Source organism: Pectinophora gossypiella, chromosome 2 (assembly GCF_024362695.1).
Source record: "Pectinophora gossypiella chromosome 2, ilPecGoss1.1, whole genome shotgun sequence".
Taxonomy (NCBI): Eukaryota; Metazoa; Arthropoda; class Insecta; order Lepidoptera; family Gelechiidae; genus Pectinophora; species Pectinophora gossypiella.
The window spans coordinates 4,928,351-4,946,618 of record NC_065405.1 but is presented as its reverse complement, the minus strand read 5'-3'; the positions used below and the strand labels follow the sequence as shown (position 1 = coordinate 4,946,618).

Here is an 18,268-nt window from a genome sequence, read left to right as displayed (position 1 = left end):
ACGACCGATTTTTTATATTATAAGTACTCTAAGTAAAAACGAGTTTATAGTTATGCATATATTTATTTATTTAGCTAAAACCAATGCAATATAAAAACTATGCTGCCCCTACAGCGTTGCTGTGCCCTACAGGGGTTTTAGTTCATGGAATGCGATAAATAATTGAGAATTGATTTGAATTGAACTAACTTAAGTTTTTATGAATTAATTTCTTATGAATTAATGATTCAGTTATATCGAATTAAGACTTTATCAATTAGGTACTATATGGAATCAATTTAATTTGTTTAGTTTTCACATCTTGATCTTTAAAATACCTACGCACTCTCTTTTAGCCATAAACAAACTACAATACGTATTAATCTCGAAAATTAATAAATGATCGAATGATCACACGTCATAGGTATACAGGGTGTTAGTGACATCGTAACGAATACTCAGGGGGATGATTCAGGCCATGATTCTGAGTTAATATCAAGTGGAATTTTTCGTCGCAAAATTCATGATTTTTTTTAGTTTTTTTTTTACTTATTTTCAATTCTATACTTTTGCGATGAAAAATTCCACTTGATATTAACTCAGGATAATCAGCTGAATCATCCCCCTCAGTATTCGTTACGATGTCACTTACACCCCACACAAGTACATACGGTAGCCATACAAGTAGGTATGGGTGTTAGTGACACCGTAACGAATACTGAGGAGGATGGTTCAGACCATGATTCTGAGTCTATATCAAGTGGAATTTTCAGTCTGAATATTCCTGAAAATTTTTGTGTTTTTTTAAATTATTTTCAATTCCATACTTTTGCGACGGAAAATTCCACTTGATATCATCTCAGAATCATGGCCTCAATCACCCCTCAAAGTTTTCGTTACGATGTCACTAACACCCTGTATAAAGCAACACGGACCTCCGCGCACGTCATATCAACTTATAAAATGATATGTGTATGAAATTTTGAGTTGAGTCTGTCCTCTGTACGATGCACAAGTTATGATCTTATGAGATCGCTTTATGATGCATCGCTTCACACGTTGTTTATATGACGTGCAGCCCGGTCGATGCACCTTCAGACATTAACGAGATTACCCGCTGCTAGCCAGGGCCGCATCTAGAAATATACTAGATAGAAGTAGACAATATGAAATAGTTTATTTTTTACTTGACTCATTGTAGTTTTGCCGCAAATGGCATTAATTACTTGGCCGTACAAATTGAGACCGCTGAGGGCTCTCACCAGGTACAACACCAGACAAGCAGGCAAGGCCAGACAGGCAGTCACTTCTGTAAAAAACCTGACCTGTCAAATCTTCAGGTTAGGTAAGCGGACCCTGTAAAAACGGGATAACGCTAATATGATGATAGGTAATTTATATATCACAGCATGCATTTACTGTACATGTTTTAGGTATATATAAGTACTAATGTGTCAGTTAACCGGTCAAAGCAATTTTACCAACCTTTCAACTCTAAATAGGATTATACATTGCAGACAATTGCAACATAAAAATACCTTTTAAAAAAAAGGTTATAAAAATATGAATTCTTTACTTTTTGATTAATTTTATAGCATCGATCTGTCTCTTACAAATACAAATATACTTTATTGCACCAAAATAAAAAGAAATAATTACAAAAGACTCTTAACTAGGACTCTTAATGTCGGACGTGTTTGTAACCTATATATTTAAAGTGAATTATATGCGAAGTGGTTTTAACGTTTTTACTACAGTGTACGATTGGTGAAACTAATTAAATCACACTCATCTTAACATACACTTTTCAACTCCTACCCTGGGCACCTCCCTGACTCCCATTTGCGGTATAACCCGTCTCAAGCGGACCTCACCAGCCTGCAGGGATGCGGTTTGCGGTCGTAAATTCCACTATCAACTACTCTCCTAGTTTTCTTCAACCTTATTTCTCATGTAGGTATATACCAGTGATACGATCACCTATGGATAATGGAGTTTTGAATGTACCTTACTTAGTATTAAAGGCACTAAGTACAGTCATGATATCACGTACCCACTTTGGAACCCGACAGCGAGCGTTATGGGCACCTTTGCACCAGGAACGGTCAGGGACGGGTTATTTATGGACTAAGATTTTTTAATAATTTTATTAATTGTAAAATTGACTATGACTATGATTTGATTTATTTTTATTTAATGAATAAACGTTCGTTAATTTGTCAAAAAGGGTTAAGTACCTTTAGAACCCTGTCGCACTATCATATTTGACATTTAATGAGACTTACGATTTAATTTGTCAAAAAAAAGTTAATGTGACATTTTTTCAACGTGTTACATATAAGTACTCGTGACCATACAGGTACTATCCATAGTACTTATATACATAATAAAATATAGCCTTGTATTTGAAACTAGTTTGGGACTGTTTATTCCATGTAAAAAATGTATGTCATTAAAGTCTACAATAGATTTTAATGACATACTAAGTGATATGCATTCTTACACAACAGTAAACCGACTGATATATTCGTATTGAGTTAGGGCATTTAATAGAAAAGATTATGCTATGCTAATATATCAACCTTCACCGCCTTACCACGAAGTTTCTATTTTTCTTGTTTTTTAAGTAGCATGTTTGCAGCTACGCCCATTTAAATATTTTAAAATTATACTAATCATTATGTAGTTTATACATAATCGACCTCATACCTACTTAAACTGTTTCAAAACTGCTAGCAATTAAACTCATGCGCAACTGAAATCAATCATCGATCTGTTACATACACGCTCGTATGTAGTCCTGTAGATTTCGAAATATATTTCTAAGTAAGTTATAAAGTAATTATTTTTGCTGTACTTAAGTACAATTTTATGATCTCAAATGCCGACGCGTTTGAATGTGGTAGGATTTCGCCGCGTTTTGCAATTTGATAGGCCGGTATCACTGCTCGGGTAGAAAAAACTCGCTGATTATAGAAATTATACTCGCATTAGTAGATGGTTGATTAAATTAATTGGGACATCTGATTTCTCGGCGTGGTGTGGTGAAATGTGTCAGTGAAAGTGAGGCGGCGACAGGTGCCTTTATGGCGTATGTTCTCTTAATGTTGCCTTTGCGCAGGTCGAGGTGTGTAAAGTTCAGGAAATTCACGAGTAGGTTTAATTAAACTATCTTTATAGAGACCCACGTTAAAAGTTGCAGGTTTGAATCCCGAATTAAATTCGATGTCTCTGAATTTGAATTGGTTTTCTAGTTTATGATTTTTAATTATATGCCAGAGAAAAATATTTTAACTATGACATTTGAAATCGCTTCTGTCAATGAATGGTAGTTGTCGATTTCTACTTATGAAGTATAAAATGGCCCTATTTATGTAGGGTGATCTGTTGATCGTGATTAAAATGAACTTTAAGAATGAATGAAAAATATTCACTCCCAAAAACATAATTAGTTACATATACAACACACACATACACTCTCTCTCACACACACATACATATGAAAATTAAATGAAAATTGTTTTTAATACCAGAAAACAAAACAATGAGATACATAAAGTAGGATGGATACTTATATTAAAAATATATCCAAATGAACAGAGGTTCTCAAACTAGGCGGAGCATGTATCTTGGGAAACCGCTAAAAAAGGGTACATGGTGATGTTTGCGCATAGTTTGCCAAAGGAAACTGAAAATTAAACTTACATCTAAGTATTAGAGTGAAGGGTGTGTGTTAAGTAGAAATATGTATGTGTGAGTATGCGAGTTTAGTGTATGCGAGTATAATAGTAGCAGGATGGCCACTCAACTTTATTTTGACCCTGCATTTCAATATGGTCGCCCCTTATTATTAAGGATCATGATCGCCGGATATTTTCATTAATCGCACGGTCTGTCTGTTTGTTTAAAATAATTGTATTGTTTACGCAATCTGAATAAACCACACAAATATCGAACGGAATCGTGTGAAATCAGTAAACATGAGTACTGTGTTCTGTTTTAGTAGTTTTAAGTATTTAGTCAAGAATGTCTTCGCAGTACCTTTAGTACCTTTACCCACCTTCCCTTTAGTAGTAGTATCTTTGGTACGTTAGATTTAACTCGGTTAGTCAAGAAGAGTATTAAAAAAATGCTTTAAAGTGTCTATATATTCACTCAGCGACTAGAATAAAAAGTTGAAGCTAAAGTCACTGCAATGCATTTCTAATAATTGGAATTTGAACGATATTCATTGTCTATCTTGTCCTCCAAAATTAATTAATTAATGGTTTATGAATAAAATACTAAGAATTGTTTGTTTAAGTATCATTTATAAGAGTTAATGTTTTGAAATAAGTTGTTGTTCAGATATAGGGTAGTTTCCAACTAATCAGTCAAATAAGTTACTTTTTACTTAACGTCAAGACACGCAATTACTATGGAATTTGTATGAAAAGCAACCTGTGATGTCATAGAAAAACGTGACAGAATGTCGCACTTATTATTACATTCACATATACATCTTTATTAATTATAAATAAATTCATAAACAAGTTAAATAGAAGAAAGAAAACGTTTTTTGTCACCTTTAGATCTTTATTTAGTAATCAGAATTTCATGATTTATCTTTGACCTAGGAAACTTCCCAATTATCGCAAACTTGGGTATCGGAAATCCCAATTCAATCTCGCTAGCTAGAGTAATGTAGACGATACAAATCTACGCTTCGAAGTTCAGACTGTCATAATACCTATTATCACAGAAGGTAAAACTTTACATCGCCGCGGCTGCAGCTCTGCAAATTTTATTATTACTTGGATCTCCGGTATCAATTCAAGGGGAAAGGCAACCGCAGTGCATTAGAATACTATCTTATTATAATATCTTGTAAATACATTACTTTCTATGTTTGACAGGTATACATCCGTTAGTAGGTAATAGGTATTACTCATCAAACCATATTGGTATTTGCAAATATCAAGCTTGCTCAATATAATTAAAAACAAACATTCATTCATTCAATCATAAATTCACTTGTTCAATGCTCAAATACACTTGTTTATAACTCAATCATTCGTTCTATCAGTCACACTGTATATTTCTTTACTTTAAAATAATTCGTTAAAGGAACAAGTTGTTTTCCTTTCCTGCGCCCACCTTTGCAATAAACCATATTGGCATCATAATGCTTTGCTATTCTGATAAAAAGTCGATATAAAAATATCGTCTTCTTAGCGACGAAATCAGAAAGAAACCAAAGATATCGTCTTATTTCATCTGATCAAGTGTCAGTTACATTCTCGTTTTCAGAGTTTTTATCTCAAACATAACATTAACTGTTCTGAACTGGATTGAAGCCTGCAATAACTGCTCACGCTCAATCGAGAGCACATCTCTCGCACGCATGGAATCAATTGCCCAGACACAATAGCTAACGGGACCTGCCATCTACACTCACAGCGCATTCTCCCACATGTGGAAACTTAATGCAAACGCATATATGGTTTTATGGTCATGCGTATACCGTTTGCAACAAAGACTAGCCTTTTAAAATTCTGCGCTCAAACGGTTCTGACGCAAACCCATCACTCTTGCTTCTGACTCTGAATGTTCGGAAACCACAATTTCTTTCCTCAATTTATCACTGTTCACCTTGTCCAACTTATCTTGCAGGAATTTAAGTTGATTTATAATTGTTATATTTCACCAAATGTCTTTATTTATGGTCCAACGGCCAGTTTACATTTTGATATCGTTGCTTCTACAGACACAAGTTTCACCCTCAAAAAGGAATTGCTCGTTGAGTTTCGTTTGCAAGTGAAACGACGGTCGCTAATGTTCGTATCGTGTCCGTTTCACAAATGGAGGAAACTCGAAAGCTACCGACAAATGACTAACGCATGTAGACATGTATTTTTTGTGTTGCTAATAAGACCAGAGAAAGAGGTGGAAAGAGCGCCGTGAGAACTGACTTGCGCAAAGCTGTAATGAGCCTAGCCATCAATGTCATTCCATCCCAATGGAATTAAAATCAGTTGCCGGTAGTAAGTCAGTGGCCAGTTTTGTTCTGTTGCTATTATAGGTGCTTACGTGTAGTGCTTGTGACGTTTCCCGTAAAACCAGTTAGTTGTCGATTAGCCACTTTTACTATCACATACCTACTCCATCCGTCTTGTATGCCATCACTATACCATAAACGCTGTTCCCTAGAAGCTTTAATTAAATGGTACTGTGGTTTATTAGATCTACATCTCATAAATCAGTGTGCTTTCTTAACAAGCGTTCAAGCAACAAGATTGATACGGAAAGAGATATACCTATATTTAATTTTACAGCTGTAAAATCAGACGGGAGAAATCTATTTTGATGGATTTGCAAACGTGGGAAAGATAACACTTGACTTCGTTTCGATATCAATGCAAACGCGACACCGAGCTTCGGGGAAATAGTTGTTTGTTCAGTACATTATTACTAGTATTATAAATTCTACCTATTTTGCAAAACATAAAATTGTGGGAACAGTCAGCGATCCGTCATTCTGGCAACACGTTCGGTCACGGAAATAGTATTCAGTGCATTCAATTCAAAGTAAATTCGTTCCGCGCATTTTTATTTAGCGCTTATCCGAACGCGCATTCTTTTAGACTTTCACATTTTCATATCAATAACATTCATGGTTTTCTCATATAAATCTTCATTGTTCTATGATTACACCGCAGGCCAGTACTTATCGCTTCTTGAGTTACACAAGCAATTATTTGTTTAATAACAGTTAATTTATTCATGAAGCGAGCTGGGCTGGTGAAAGTGGACCAGCGGTGTCGCGAGCGGGTCGTAGTTCAATCATATCTGGGTACTTCACTACATGTGATACCATCTCTGACATAACCAGTAATATCAGACAAGTTACCAAACTCATCTTCCGTACTATAGGTTATCTTAAAAAGCCTCTACAATAGATATTACACATTATTTATCACGAATTATATTATCAAAATAAAACTTAGGTAACCCTAATATTGAACATACGAAATTCCATTGATTTATGACATTTCTTGACCTTTGATGAGGTCTCTGGTGATCTGATCACAGGACTCTATCACACCACCATTATGTACAAGACTTTCATAAGTCCCTTCAACTTACTTTTGCATCAAAGAATACACATCATCATCACTAATTTAAGAGCCACGCTCATGTCGGTGTAGCATTCTTCATGCTTCATTTTAGGGAAAAATAGGGCAGTAGATTCCCTCTTGACTTTAGCTCCAAAGAATGTTACACTACATAATACGTAGATGAAGCGTTGTCTGTGTTAGTTACTTCCTTTTGTTCAAAGGTCTAATGGAACATATATAAACTTATTATTCAATGTATGCTGAAATTTTCAAAGGATATCTTCTCATTTTGCAATTTGCCAATATGCAATGGGTACATTTGATCTATCACGACATGGCATTTATGTTCAATGATCTTGATCTAGATTCAATAACTTATCTAAGGTATAAATACTCTTCGACATGAATTATGGATAACGACAGAGTTTATTGACAAATTTCAACATAGGTACTGATATCGATAGATACAAAACAATCTCCATACATCCAAGGTTGCATTTTAATTCAAACAGTTTCACTGATTTTGAAGGCAGTAACGTGTTTTTTAAAGTTTCGTTTTGAGTATCTACAGCTGCGTCCCACTTGCTGTCTGTTTTCGATTCCACGTCGATTGTTAATTTCTACCGAGATTACTCTCTACTCATCGCACCCACGTATGATGATCATCGTGTAAAATTTTGGGCTAAATAGCTATTAATTTTTTAGAAACTCCATTGAAAATTCACCGGACCTTTTCAAAAACAAGATTGCTTTTGGAAATTTATCATAATTTATTAGAATCGTCAATGATTTTATTGCCTTAAGCGGCTGTATGTTTAATGGCTTATGATGTTTATAATAAAAGCTACAAACTCAACAACAACAAAACTTGTATTTTGGATAAATGAATGATGTTATTTATATATGGCAATATAATTATAATCTTTGCTGGTTACTTTACTTACGTAGTGTAGTACTAAAATTTCCTTCAGTTGAGGTGCAACTGTCAGTCAATTTTCCACAACAGCAGCAACTCCTACGAATCCAATTGATTTTAAACGTCATTTTTTGTAGTCAATTTAATTGGATTTGTCTATCTATGTCTAGTAAAACAATTTCACAGTCGATCATAGGTGACACAAGAGCAATTCACACTTATTTAATGGCATATTAGTGTCAACTTGTCATAGATAATAAGATATATGCTGTTTAAGACCGCGGCGTTTACGTCTTTTTCTAATCGCACTTAAATGTGCTACTGATGAAAATGGGAATTTTGAAAAGCATCTTGGTTATAGTGTCGAATATTTCGTAATTTCTTACGGCCGTTGGGCCTATTGGTGACTGGTGCATCGTTATCAGGCTCATATCGCTCAATGTTGCCGGAACTGCACTCCGATCCTACACAATTTGACCTGCATTTGAATATCTAACAAACATTACGATTACCATTATTTATTTGAACTACTTAACAATGTTGCTACCGTCTACGTCTGTTTGATTGCTTAGATTTTTGTCTCTACTCATAATTATAAAGACGAACACACCTATAGTGATTGTGAAAGTGCTGAAAATTTGAATTAATGAGGCTTAAGAAAGGTTGGGACTTTAAAGAAAATGACAATATGGCATCGTCAGTGCCGGGGCGGTCGCATAGTCAGAAGGTAGTGTCGCATGAGACGATGACCTTCAAGATGGGGAGGAGTCTGAACGTGATGAAGGGGAAGAAGATCAAGTCGACGCCGAGCTCACCGGTGGTGGCGCGGCGGCAGCTGGACCCGCGCCAGACCAGGGTGCGCAGCATACACGTGGGCTGGGCGCAGGTCATGGAGGAGCTCTCATGGAAACTCAGCTCTGTGAGTTGGTAATGAATATTCGAAAATGTGCCCTAACATTACAGAACGAACAAAAATGTGACTAAAACTCGGTAACTTTTTATGTTGTTTTTCGACAGCAAAGCACTCACCTCTTGCAGACACACGGTAGATTTTACAATTGAAATAAAAACGTTATTCAATAGCAAATCAATACGTTTCCTTATTTTGTAATTCCAGATAGATTTGCAAGAAAGACGCCGAAATTGGTAACTAACGTGTAATTATGGGCTTTTATTTATTCGTTTGACTCTGGCATTTAAACAATGGCCGCTTTTTTCAACAGTTAGGTAAGCATAAGCAACTCTGATGATGATTTTGCTTACGCGAAGTTTCCGTGTCCCACAGAGTATTGGTTTGCAAGATTTATTATCATGACCTCGATTATTGTTTCAAATTATACATCGCGAAGATACATTTAAAGATACATATCTATTAATATTAATATTTCCGTCGCAGACATTTTTGATGGTATAAAGTACCAGAGCATCTTACAGTTTGCATATATGACTTATTAGCTCACATCTAATCAAACACATATCAACAAGAACGTTAATATTTAAATACATTTTGTAATACTGAAGTTGAATCAATCAGCTTCTGTAGTATTAAGTTTTCTTTTGAGTTAGAGTGCAGACTGTCTGAATACACTACCTACCTTGAAAACAACTGAATCCCTATCATTTTCTTTACCCGAATCCCTATTATAGGTAAGCAATATAACTCAAATCTATTGTCCCTCTTCTTTCTCTTCATCTACTGCACCTGTCTCCATTTGGAAGCATAGTTCTATTTAGTTAGTATGCTTCTTTAGTATTCTGGGAGCAAATAAAAAACATAGAACACGTTCAGTTGCTTCTCTTCCCGGGCATGTCGTAAAATCCGTCAGATGGATTGTGTCCTCTAATGACGGACTAATGTTATGGGCGATAGGCTGATCCCTTATCACCATAAGGTTCATCATATTCATCTTAGGACTATGTATCAACAGTGGCTGCAAGTTGTCTTTGATTACTTGTGGCTCTACCCACCCCATTAGGGATTACGGGCGTGAGTTTATGTATGTATGAATGTTCTATGATGGTTCTCACACCTTGTAAACCTATTTAAACTCTATCATAACAACTATATAACTGATTATTGCGCAAGATAATCATAACCATGCAGGGAACCATGTTGATTTAAAGTTAAACGTATGACCTTTATGGTTTTCATTGCGGAGCTAATTAAACCAGACTCTTGTCGGAGAGTCAGAGGTCAAAACAATTGACTCGGTGTTCAGAAAATTAAATGAAAATTTAATGGATCATCCATCATTCATATTTTGTAGCAGTATGGGCATGTGAAAGGAACTGATTTATACTTAATAAGAAGTGCTCGCGTAATACATATAAGCATACGACAATATCTCAATTAGAGTAGTCAGAGGTACATCCATCGCAAGATGAACTAAGTACCCACACCTCATCGAGCTTTCTGTTAGACAAACGCGACAGGTGCGACCCATATCGTCGACTGCAATTGTGGAGAAACTTGTTCGGATATTATAGAAGAGTTCTTCTCTTCGTCGTTCTTTGCTGAAGAAATTAAACATAAACATTCTTTCTCTTTCTCACGCACGGTACGTTAACACAGCAATCCTTTCCTCACAATCGTAAAGTTTCCCCAGAAGCCACCCGAACATAATAGCACACACTGGTATCGGCAACATATTACAGTAACGGTCGCAGTAACGGCGCGGGTCCCGGTTCTGCGCACGGGCAACTGTTCTGCCCTAACCTCGGTTACTGCCTCCCAGATAAAATAAGCTTCGATTGTAGCTTTAGCTAGCTTATCTATAAGATAGAGATATAAGATATATGATATTTATTGTCCTTCGTATGGGTTTGCTTGAGGGAGCTTTTCGTTTTGGTATCTATTTCAGTAGGTACTCATTTTGGACGTGAATTATTGTAAATTCGCCTCAAATTGCATTCTCGATCTCTCCGGACAAATGGAGAGCCCTCCAATCCCGCAAATAATTGCGACTGGATTCTATAGCCACTTCACCATTCATACTAATTAAGATCAAGCGCTACTTACCACGGAATGGCACTCTGTAAGTATCAGAGTTAATCCTTTAAGTCATTATCAAGCTTGTGTATAAGTACCGAGTTACATTTGCATTTTCATTCTATTGCATACAATACATACATGCATATTTACTTCATTGTTATGAAGTAAACAGCTTTGCGACCTTCAGTCGTAATGAAGTGCCACCAATATCCTGGATGTTCCTGTGTTCCTGGTAGCTATGACTCACCGTCTACAGTGCTTGTTATTAGAGCAATAGGGTTCAATCTCCCGCGCAGGTTGATTAATGCACCGGCGCACCCAGAGAGCAATTGCGATCGTAAATGGTCAATCAGTTCAAGTGCGCAGCGGCGGGGTCATTGCGATCCGTGACACTTACAAGTTTATAAGCCGTTTATAAGCCTGCAGTATCTTACGTTCTGGACGCATCTTGGATTAATTAATGAACAAAATGAGCTGTTATATGCTTATGATGCGGGTGTACAAAGTTTATAAGATACATTACACTAAAACTACATTTCACTGAATATTATTTATTTCAATTCAAAATTAAAATTTCATTTCATCGCCTATTAGTCAAAGACAGTTTAATATACGACGATAAAGAGTACCTACGGACCTACTTACCTATATTAAATATAATCTACGAAAACAAAAATGCCTCGAAAACACTGCTTAATCGCCTTCAGTAGACGGACGAGCTTTAGAGAGAGAGAGAGAGAGAGAGAGAGAGAGAGAAACTATATAACAGCTCATTTTATCTTCTTTATGAGTGATTAAATCTTTATTGTTTTTAATCTACTTACCTGTTACTTTTCCAAGTTTAGAATTAAGTAACATTGAACATAAGTCTGTACTTATTTTTTCTATCACGTATTATAATCACAATGGGAAAGCTATAAGTTTCCCTAATCTGGTACCTACCAAATATGTTCATTTACAACGCACATTTATTTCCCCACACGCGCTGTCTAAAATCTACATTCTACGCGTATCCTACTAATTACTTACTCGAAATTCTTGCATATTCAACTTGCTTAGAGTAAATAAATCACCATGACAACTCGCCTAGAATTTGTATTTCGAACACGACATAGCACGTGCTTACACTCTCGTTTTAAAAAAGAAAAACAGAAAGACAATACTGACACAGATGTTTCTAGAAAAAAATAAACAAAAGAACAATGAATCTGGGAGGGATTTGGGCCGAGACGTTTGAGATCAATAGTTTGGGGAGCTTTTGAATAATGAAAGACTATGGACCATTGCAGGGAAGGACCTACGAGGTACTAAGGAAGAAGCAGGTGTGGTATGTTCTGCAACACAAGTGTGTGTAAGGACTCACGCACACAGATAAGGGACAAACAACGTGGCCTGCGTAGTGATGCCGCGTACATAGCTGCACGCTCCCTTTACGTATTACCGTTGCAGCCGACCCTTAGGGAATGGTACTCTACTTCTTTATTGCAATAAGTTTTAGTTTCATCAACATAAATTTTCTTACATAAAATTTTATTCCGTAAGTTTTGTATATTGAATACAATAATGTACCTCTAACTACCCCAATTGGGAATACAGTCGTGAGCTTGTTTATGTTATATTTTTGTAATTTTTTTACGTATTTACGTGATTATTCCCAAAGTGGTTTATAAAAGCGATTTACCTACTGAAATGATGATAATTATTACTACATAAACAAGTATAAATTATCATTAATTCAGTAGGTGAATCGCTTTTCTAAACCACTTTGTGAAAAAAAGGTTTTTTTTTATCTTTGATGAGTTTGCTTTTGGCCCCAGACTTGCCCGAAGGCAAAGAGTTTAACGAAAATAACAAGAAACCCCTATTCAAAAAAAGAAATCGGAGATATTTCTCTAAGTGGTCAATTCCTCACACTGGCATAGGTATGCATCTGACCCAAAGGTAAGCAAAACAACCAACTCCAAACTCCAGACGATTATCCGGATTTAGCTCGTAAATGACACGTGGGTTGGATTTCGTTCCTCATTCCCATGTGACAGCCATTAATGCAATTAACTACGTCCAAATGTCAATTGAAAGTGGTTATATTTAGGTGTTAATACGGTCGCATTTAAGGTAAACAGACAAAATAAAATTGAATACAATATATCGTAGTTCTAACGCGAATGGGCGTTTCTAGTTTTAAAAGCAAACAGTATAAATCAAATACAAATATGGTGGAAGCAACATCTACTTCGAATGGTTCTGATTCATACACAGATCAAGATTCTCTGTCTCAAGTAAGTCAACGTTCTCCTTTCCAATATCGGTTCGGAATAAACTACTTTTTAATATATAATGTAACACTTCTGAGGACGAAGTAGAGCAGCCTGCGAGCCGGTTCAAAAGTGGAGGCAACAAGTTTTTTTTACGGCTCCAACGTATTCCCGCGCCCCTTGGTTCCCGGCAGTTCCTTATTCTCAACAGACGCAGCATGTGCTCGCACCAAACAAACCCACAGCTATTTTTGAAAATATCCCCAAAAAATCGGTGATGCTCACTCAAGTCATGTCACGTAATTAGTGAATGTTCGATTTTATTATTTTAATGTGTTGTTTACGAGTGTGAATTGTTGTGGGAATGGATACGATAAATGTGATGTTAAAAACTGGATACAAAATTGTTAAGGATTTTTCTGAGCAACACAAGTCTGTGAGTACTTATGTTTTTTTTTAACATAACGTAGCGTATCGTAAAACTCTATGTTTACCTACTAACCGTGCTTTTGGTAAATTATTTTCATTCTGGAATCTAGATATAAGGTAAATCGTAGTTACCGTTAAAATACACTAGGAAACCAAGTAGCATGATTGTAATTGAATGAAGCAATGATGAACAGAACATAATTCGTTGTACCGTTGAATAATTGCGAACAATCCGAAGACTTTTCAATGTTCGCTATAGAATATGAATGTGAAAGAAAACCTGTTATCATTAACGGAAGTTTTTATTTGAATTTGTAATCTGTAGATATGTATTTGTGACAGTTACGTGACAAGCTATAAAATGCCAACAAAACTACAAACATAAACAAAAAATTATCATTGAACAAGTAATAGAATCAAAATACATTAATTTCCGAACTGCAAACTGGAACAATGTTCATAAACTGTCGCGAAGCAATAAAAACATTTACAAATACATAGTTACTGTGATACAATACAATAATGATGAAGAAAAACATAGCTAAATTAAGAAGAAAGAGTACTTCTAGTGTGGACGACCGCCAACACAGCCGTAACTCGGGGCAGTTTCGCGATGACCACTTTCAGTTTCGGGTAAAGAAAGATCCTACAATACATAAAGCTCGAAAGTTCTTGATGGCATGCGTTATGGTGTGCGTATGCGTAACATAACATAGCATCACGCTTGTATCACACCCACTCCTTGCCAGCTATGTTTAAGTCCCATGTAACCGAACGAGTTTATTGTCACTAACCAGGCGCAATTCCCGGAAACCACGTGATATCAATTATCCAAACATGAATTCAAACGCATAAGTCGAATACAGTGGTTTAGAGCCAGAGCCTGGATTCGAACTCGTAACATTATTTTTTATTATTTATTTTATTTATTTATTATGGACAACTTACAAGCTACACTCTGCACATGCAAAGTTACAGACAATAAAAAAAAGATTAAGAGCTAGCTCAATTACAAGTAGTCACAGCATGCACGATCAAGTGAACAAGAAAAACAAGATATAAACTACATTAAAAAATAAAAAAAAGCAGCCAGTGCAATATTTTTATATGCATTTAAGGGCATAGTAATGTCAAGATCATGATATCTGGCCAACATATTATACAATCTACAATCAATATGAAAGTCAAGCGTTCTCCGGGGTTATCACGGGTTCCTGGACAGAGATTGTCATCAATCACGGATTGTCGGATCCCGTATTGAACTAGCAAGTATTTACGAACTGTATCATGTCCTCATCTAGTATGAAACAGTTCACTCTTGCCCCGCAGTGGTCTACATCTAGACTCTATATTCAACTGTTTTAGATAGTAGTTAAACAGAAACTTTGCAAAAAAGGTTATTTATAAGGTTAGTGATTATTTAGAAGATATGAATGCATGGGATTAACTGTCTGAGAACTGATATTAGGCAGCTAAATTACTCAATTGTGTAACAATATTTATTGAAAAAAAAAAGAACGTCTAGGGCTCTGTGCTGAGGTTTTTCTTGCAGCTTCTTTTCCTCGGCTATACAGGTTGTGAGAAGCTGCAGTAACAGTAGTTTAAGGCGGATAATAGGTACGTTCGTTATGTAGAAATTGACGATTCAAAGTATAACTATGTTACCCACTGAATAAAGATATTTTTGAATTTGAATTGAATTACAACTACTTAGTACAATCAACAATTTGCTCTGAAACTTATTGATTTGCGGTTTAAGAACAGCTGATCGTAACATAAGCCGTAAAGGACTGCGGTGTTTCCCACAGTAGGAACACCTGCTCGCGTTCATTAACGCGAGGGGATTTCTGAAATGGTTTATTTTTTCCAGCCTAAAATGCTCGACTGCTTATTTAAATTAAATCTGACAGTCTCAACGGCTCCACCTCACCACCTTAGTTCTGAGGAACCAGTGTAATTTATATCAAAGCTGCAGCATATTTGCTAAAACTACTAATGTGCCATGCAATGTCCCGAAATACCTAGATTTTGTTATTAAAAGTTAAACTTTTTGTGACAGAGAGAGAGAGTTCAAAGAAGCTGATGATTTACTTATAATACTAATGTAGGTATCTAATATTATTTATAGGTGTTATTGTATTAAAGTATTATTGAACTAAGTTGTAATACGTGAAGCCACATTTTAAAGAACTCGTTGGGACGACCAGAATCCCCATGGAACCCGCGCTGTGTGCGTTATACAATCCAATATTGGTTACCGTAGGGCCCACTCAAATTCTACAGCAATCCCTGGATAGTGCTATCTTTGCATGAATCTTTTACTAAATAATGTGTGTATTTTGTCTGTAGATGGAGACGTCAGGCGGTTCGGAGAGCTCCGGTGGCGAGGACGCCGAGGCGCGACGCTCACGGCGTGGACACGTGCTTGCCGAGCTGCTGCAGACCGAGCGCGTCTACGTGCACGAGCTGGGCTCCATACTCAACGTGAGTGTCACTACTACTATAGCGACATGATAAGGAAGCACGGCGGTCGCGGCTTCCACACTCCATACTCAACGTGAGTCCAACAGCTATTACCTATATCTCGGAAAGCTAGGTCTTTGGAACCAAGGATTATTGTCATGACAACATAACTCGTGGTTGCCAATCGCCGGAACATCCTCAACACTGCTGCCACTGGATTACCTTGTCTGTTATTGTGACATCCACAGGAAGCACGGTGACACTGCTATGTAGAGCACCATATGGAATGCATTTATTAACTCTCGCCATTGATCAGTGGGCACGGTTCGCGATCGCAACGTTCCATGCGTCACAGTCGACTGGCTCAATGAAGCGCGATATCGTCGTACCACTACGCGCTCTGAAAATTAAATATGCCACCACTATGTAAGTGGTGCGTGGTCCACATGTGTAAGCGTTCCCGGCTGACAGTCACGGACGGGCCGCGGCCGCGGTGCATACTGGTGCATGTGCAGCGCATGGTGCGCACGCGAGCCGGCGCGCTCCGCCGAGCGGAACGCAATGCACGCACGGCATTCGAAGAGTGCACGTCTGCGCCGCTGCAGGCTCTCGGTCGCGTGCTGCACCTCCTCTGCAACATGAAGTATGGAAAATACGACCTCCATAAATCATCTGCAAACATCAGCGTCGGCACCTCCTACTCGTGGTACTACAGAAAAAACGACAACCCCACCACACGGAAGAAGAAACGCCTCACCAGATCCGCGTCGGATTCCACCTTATTCAGTGACTATGCAAATCAAATAACGATGTTCGACAAGGAGAAATCAGCTAAAAAGTGTAAAAAAACTGTGAGTGATGTCGGTAGAAACACTCGTGTCAAATACAATCCACGCGCAATCAAACCTGTGTACATGGAACCATTCATTGGAAACTTTTATTACGGTAAGCCGCTACCTGGTTATGAGGATACCCAGAAAACTGAAGAAAAAATTACGTACCTACCGGATTCCGATATCGTTACCGCTTCGGAGGATAATACAGCAGAATCACTAACCACCGCTCCCACCGTTGTAGATGTGCCAGAACTTGTGAAAAATCCATTGTACGGCTGCCTCGATACTGATGTCCAGATACCAACGCCAGAATATTTAACAGACTCAGCAACATCGAAGGACTCACAATTAAAATCATCTAGTTGCACTGAGTTGAGGAAAACAATGTGTAGCAGTAAGGAAGCAGAAGACGTACTATCAACTATACTGAAAGACTACAAGAGGATAATGAAGGAGTGGAACAATACGATAAACGACCACTACTCCTCAATATCCCACTGCAGTAAAAGAGGCTCCACCATGTGTCGGAAAAGCAATACTGACAGTTACGTCCGAAGTTTACACTCGACGTTATCTTGTCGTAAACCAAGTAGATGTTTGAAATCTGTAAGCAATAAGCATTACAGTTACGCTTATACCATGCGACATTGTAAAAAAAGCCAACATTCTATGGATCACAGGAAGACTCAGAGCCTGGGAAGAAACCAAACATTAAACAACTGGACGTCAACCCTGCAGAATCTAAAGAAAAAGACACAATTTTGGAAAGTGAATAAGACTTTGACGCCTTCGGAATGTGAATGCTTGGAAGCCGTTTATGAAGATTATGACAAACGTTTGCAGGAATGGTGTGACACTATCAGTCATTGCACCTCTTTTCTGAGCTCGGTAAGAAAACTTATCTTAACATTTTGGTAATGCATTTCAGATGCCACCTCACACTAAAAGTCAGCTCAACTTGTTTGAGCATCTCCTATTTAAAATTCTGGGTGCAAGCTTCGTTTAGCAAACATGTTTAAAGAAAATGTTTTTTTATTGTGTAAGTAGTGTTTTTGTTTGTTTCCTGCTTCAAGGAAAACCAGTAAGGCCTATTAAGTGCTTCTAATTAAAATGTTCTGGTTACTGCTCTAATATACTAGGAGTATGGAGAAATCATCACTGAAGGGTTGTTTCTTATATCGTCCCTAATACACTGGTGGACAAAAAATTCCAAAAATACTTTGTCCACATGAATTGTTTTCTTTTATTTTCTGACTCTGGATAATATACCGTCCCCATTGAAATGATGCTTTTTGTAGATA

At 37.1% G+C, this 18,268-nt stretch overlaps 1 protein-coding gene across 7 annotated transcripts in view; it reads left to right on the top strand.

Moving 5' to 3' along the window:
• The window catches only part of LOC126371816 (guanine nucleotide exchange factor DBS-like), a 165,475-nt gene that overhangs the window by 131,118 nt on the left and 16,089 nt on the right, over positions 1 to 18,268 (top strand). For all 7 annotated transcript variants that reach the window (XR_007567088.1, XM_050017186.1, XM_050017202.1 and 4 more), the window contains exon 12: positions 16,018 to 16,152. Coding sequence is in view for 6 of the 7 variants with exons in the window: in XM_050017186.1 (XP_049873143.1) it covers positions 16,018 to 16,152 (135 nt within the window). In the remaining variant the exon portion in view is untranslated. The remainder of the gene's footprint in view (positions 1 to 16,017; positions 16,153 to 18,268) is intronic.